General features: G+C 41.5%; 1 protein-coding gene across 1 annotated transcript; it reads right to left on the bottom strand.

Moving 5' to 3' along the window:
* Window positions 1-1,797: 1,797 nt before the first annotated feature.
* LOC133012319 (platelet-derived growth factor receptor-like protein) lies at window positions 1,798-5,078 on the bottom strand. The gene is made up of 7 exons (XM_061080293.1): window positions 4,997-5,078; window positions 4,660-4,826; window positions 4,424-4,566; window positions 4,186-4,337; window positions 3,736-4,029; window positions 2,748-2,887; window positions 1,798-2,025 (listed from the first exon to the last, which is right to left on the bottom strand). The coding sequence occupies exons 1-7, from the start codon at window positions 5,076-5,078 to the stop codon at window positions 1,798-1,800; spliced, it is 1,206 nt and encodes a 401-aa protein (XP_060936276.1).
* Window positions 5,079-5,487: the final 409 nt, after the last annotated feature.

Raw genomic sequence — 5,487 nt, 5'->3', positions numbered from 1 at the left:
ACACTGTGTTTTCCCTCTCCGAGGTTTGAACAGGGGGAGACAGCGGAGAGAGAGAAACATGGGAGGTGTGTGTCTGACCTCCCCCTGGTGACTGCACGGACACACTGTCTGATTTGTACAGCGGGACAGCGCCATCTACAGGGGTTCAGCTGAAGTGGCCAGAACGTGGGCCCTATGCAGACGGACCCTGAGGTCACATGAACTTGACGTGAGATAAAGCGGTCTCATTAGAGGTGTTATCACAGTATTATAACACCTCTAATCCTACTTCTACGATTAGAGAGAGGTCTGGGTGTTTGTCTGACTGTTTGTGTGTCAGATTAGTCCAAATTCCATTGGATATATGATTAACAAAAGGTAACTGGGAGGTGGTGAGAGATGTTAAACAAATCAAATATTATTTGTTTAAATATGCATATGCTTATTTGGTGCATTTAGAAAAATTACAACACGAGTTAAGTCCAACATTGTAATTTCACTGTTTAAAAACCTTGATTACAGAACATCTCATATTTCTTGTATAATAATCATTAGGAACTGAACTGCTGCTCAACAAAATCAAACAAGACTGTTTGCTATCCTGGCCCATAAATGGTGAAATGAGCTCCTCATGACATCAGGACAGCAGAACGTCTATACATCTTCCGCCTCAAACTAAAAACACATCTCTCCCGACTATACCTTGAATAAAAGTGCAAACTAACAATTTAGTAGCACTTAAATGGCACTTACTTATAGCACTTTGTAGTTTGGCTTTCTTTAAGAAATTGTACTTTCTTGATTCTTGTTGTTCTGGGTTTGTACCCTCATGGTTTAATGCACTTATTGTAAGTCGCTTTGGATAAAAGCGTCAGCTAAATGAAGTGTAATGTAATAATGCTCTAAATGGAAAACATCACACTGTGGACCCCCTGGAAGCCATATACCATACTTCATGTGCTCTACATGGCTTATGCTACATTTCATTTGTTCTAAAAATTATATATATAATTTAAATGCAAAATAGAAATTATGTAAAAAATTGCTGTTAAGGTATTTTTTACATTATTTATTTATGTATTTATGCATAATTTATTTGTATATAGATAGAAATAAAAAAATAAATAATAATAAATGTAGGCCCTTGTCACCTCACAGGTTAGTTTGACCACAATTAAAAAACATTGAAAAACATCCTTGTCATAATTATTTTGATCAGGCTGGATTTGTTTTCAAGCACAATTTCTGTAATAACATAAGTTATGAAAAAATAAAGTTGGTTTCTCATAATTAGAGATTAGTACAACATAATATAAAAACTATATATATATACAGTATATATAAAACTATACTGCAACTACATGATGATATTTCAGATGAAGTGACTCATGTATGGAACAAGTCTGACTTGAGGAAAAAATTAACCATGTGAAATCACTCAACACTTAGTTTTTTTATTTTTATAGTGTCATCTTTGGAATGATCATGCACAATAAGAAATAACTAGAAAAATACAAATGTGTCTGAATATAAAAAATGTAATGCTCGGAAATATTAATAACACATTTACTAACTGGATGTGCCTCATACATTCATGTAAAAAACAGATTGATTGTATGATTGGGATGATAAAGAATGTATTATTAGCTCAGAAGATAATATATTTATGATTACAGTAGCTTTTCAAAGATGATAAAAGACTTCAGTTCTGTGGCAGAGGAAAATACTATGTCTCTCTCTCTCTCTCTCTCTCTCTCTCTCTCTCTCTCTCTCTCTATCTCTCTCTCTCTCTTGGTGTTGTCACATAGCTGTGGTGGGTCACGGTTTCTTAGGTTTTGCCTTAGGAACCACTTTGACAGTGGTGGGGACCACTTTGACAGTGGCAGACACTGATTTGGCTCCTTGCAGGTTCTGAGCGGTGCATGTGTATTCGCCCTGGTCCACATCCCTCACCTCGTCCACCAGGAGGACAGACTGTGACTGCTGACGAGCCGCTCCCCCGCCGACCGAAGTGATGCTCTCCTGTGTGTACGGAGGCCTCCCAATCTGCAACCAGCAGAGGCGCTCCGTTCAGAAATAAACACATACCCCACAACAGGAAATTACCTCTTCCCCAATAAGCCATTCAGTTATAGCTTACATATTAGTGCTCCAGTGTGTAGTAGACCTGCATGTTCTACAGTCCATAGGTTGGATTCGTCTTCACTGATAATGAGCTAGCACACAGTAAGCTGTAAGGACAGAAGGTGTAGACCACCTGTACGGATCCTTTGTGTAATTTGTTTCACAACCAAGCTGAAATTCATGATTTTCATAAGGCTACATGGCTCAATACTGATGTGTAGAGAATTAATAAATGACTTATTAACATTTAATCACTTAAGATAAACCCACTGAAAGTATATTGTGTTATCAAGATAATAAGCTCGATACGCTGTTTGCTAAACCCCATCGACATCCGGACATCAGCAAGTTTATACATCTTCCGCCGCAAACTAAAAACATACCTCTTCTGACTATACCTTGAATAAAAAAAAAATGTTTTTTTAAATACTAACAATTTTTGAAACTATCAATTTAGTGGCACTTTAATAGCACTTACTTATAGCACTTTGTAGTTTTGCTTTATTTTTGAAGAAATTGTACTGTCTTGATTCTTGTTGTTCTGGGTTTGTACCCTCAGGGTTGAATGTAAGTCGCTTTGGATAAAAGCATCAGCTAAATGAAATGTAATAAGCTAAATATCTCTATCTCCAGAAGTGCCTGACCTGCTGTCCTGGGTATTCCCAGGTGAACTCCACAACCACATCCTGTTCTCCCACCACACTGCAGCTGACACGCAGGTTCTCCCCCACAACCACCAGACTGGATGAGGCCTGGATCACTGGAGCAGGAGGAGCCATGGGGTCTAACGGAAAACAAAGTTAAAAGGTCACACAGAAGAAATAAATAACTACAGTACCCTTGTCAATTAGCAGTACTACTTTATGTACAAGTGTTAAAAAACTACTTGATTCTCCCAAAAGTTTGAGGAGAGATGGGGCATGACCCAAAGAAGAACACATTCATTTTCGTTTGGATCTGGATCAGATCATAACAAGCTGAAATACTGCTGAAGCTGTACTTAAAGTGAGACTATGACAGCAACTTAAAAATACAAAATAAGTTGAGCTTGTGATTCAAATTATGTGTTAAATGTTGAACTGTCAATTTTAAGAGCAGGGGACATAGCTGCTCCTTTCATCTCTATCAGACATTTTATTATGCATAAATACTTTAATGATTGACACCCAATTGAAAACTGTTTCTTCTTATCAATGTTGTAAATCTTGTAATTTTGTAGATAGGTTCAGCTTCACGTGGCTCTATTACACTTCCATCCGTCCTGGGAGAGGGATGTGGCTCTCTCTGAGGTTTCTACCATTTCCCCCTGTTAATAGGTTTGTTTTTGGTAGTTTTTCTTCACTCTTGTTGAGGGTGAAGGGCAGAGGATGTCACATCTTGTTGAGCCCTATGAGACAAACTGTGATTGCGACACTTCTTGCACCCTTGAGTAAGACTGACTGGACGCTCTATGACTCAGCAGTGATTGTGATCATCTGCCCTTTTAGCCTTGTGCTAGTTTGGTTGCCTCTTAGTTTTCCCTGATGTCTGCCTGATGCATTCTGGGATCCATATGAGCCAAGTCTGTGAACAGAAGTCAGCAGGTAAAAGCAGCAACAAATACAAGCACATTTGAAAAGATGGCCAACTCACAGTTGACATAGATGAGCATGTACTTGGTGGAGCTCTGCCTCAGGTTGCCCAGACTGGCAACACAGTACAAGGCTCCAGCGTGATAAGGCCGGGGTCGGTGTATGGTGTAGCCTTTCTTGACATTAAAGGAGATCTCCCTCCCGTCCACCGCTACCTCCACAGGTGGAAACTCGCGGTGCAAAGACACTTTGGCCTCCGGTGACGTCACCTGGCAGGGGAGGACCGTGGGCCAGTTGGTTCTCAGCTGAATCGCCTTATAGTAGTCCGATGATGGAACAAATAGTTCCTGTGGGTCTGGTTGACAGATAGAACATGAAGATATGGCAAATTGACGATAAGATATCACGTGGATGTGAGACGGTTTCCTATCAAGATGGTGGTGAAACAAAGCAGAAGCCTGCCGCTCTGAGAAGGGCGTGTGTCTGCATCAATAAAGTTTATTAATAGTACCAGGAAAGAAGACGAAGACCTTGATAGCTTTGTCATACTCCTTCCTGCAGTCTGTCTCTTCGCAGTACATTGGGTAGCAGGTGTACTCCCCTGTGTCTGCGCCAGTGGTGTTGACTAATGTCAGAACGCCGTACCGCTCATGTTGGACAATCCTTGAGAAGTCGAAACAGGAAAAAGTACATAAGTACATACAGAATCTCAATCCGATTTATGAATAAATTAAAATGGAATAGCATACCTGAGCCTTCCTTCATCATCCTCCTCCAGGTATGAGGGCACGCCCCACTGCACAGGTTTGCCCCTGCACCTCAGCTCCAGAGTATCTCCTGTCTGCACACTTATAGTCTCACCCACCTTCTTAAACTTCCCTCTGTTTAGCACCTTCACGTGTCAGATACAAAATCAAACAGTTATGCATGAAATTGCATAAATTGATGCACGTTTGATGTCAAAGGTCTTACGTATATAAAGTACCTGTGTGAGGGAGGCCTGTGCCTTGGCTGCAGGTGTAGCTTTGTTCTTTGGTTTGGCTGTTGTAGTACTGGACCCTTCGTTTGTTGACTTCTCTGGTTTGTTTTTGCTCGGCTTGGACTTCCTCCCCGGGGTAGCCTTCTGCTTCTGGGCATCTTTTTGGCAATACGCTACACACAGTTAACAGTTCACAAACAGTGAGATTGCAGTGTGTGGTTAAACTATAATTTATTTTATCAGATGGTAACTTCTAAAGCCATATGATGCATTAAGCCATCTTGGTACTTCCAGGAACACATGTTGACAGAACAGCTCAGCACAGGGAAATGAAGTCACTTACCCAACTCGAGGATTACTGCACAAATAAGCAGAGTGCACAGCACCAGCCTCCACTTTGATCCAGACATGTTCACCAGAGGCATGATTCAGTGATGAGTGAATAATCAGAGTGCTGTACGGATTGTTAGTTCACACAGTTCAACGCAGAGAACGCACTGCAGAAACCAAAGGAGGGAAGGAACGACAGAGAGAGAAGGAGGAGGAGGAGGAGGAGAGCCGAGCTCGCAAAGTGAGCCGTCAGCTGTTTACCAGAATCACACAGAATTCCTCCTCCTGAGAGTGGCATTAGTACCCCAAATTCCTCCTGACCGGCTCAATGGAGGCTTTCAAGCCTCGCCAGACCAATGAGGGTCCAGAGGCAGAGGCCCCCACAGTGTGGAATCGCGTTGCCTGTTTGCTTAGCTGCTGGACTGGAAGCGTGCGAGCAACGAATAACACATCACACAGCCCAGACGGGGGCAGTGGGCAGAGGGTGATTAAAAAGCATTTGGT

The sequence above is a fragment of the Limanda limanda genome, chromosome 10, assembly GCF_963576545.1.
Source record: "Limanda limanda chromosome 10, fLimLim1.1, whole genome shotgun sequence".
Lineage (NCBI taxonomy): Eukaryota > Metazoa > Chordata > Actinopteri > Pleuronectiformes > Pleuronectidae > Limanda > Limanda limanda.
The sequence above is the reverse complement of the archived record's forward strand: the minus strand, read 5'-3'. Positions and strand labels throughout refer to the sequence as shown.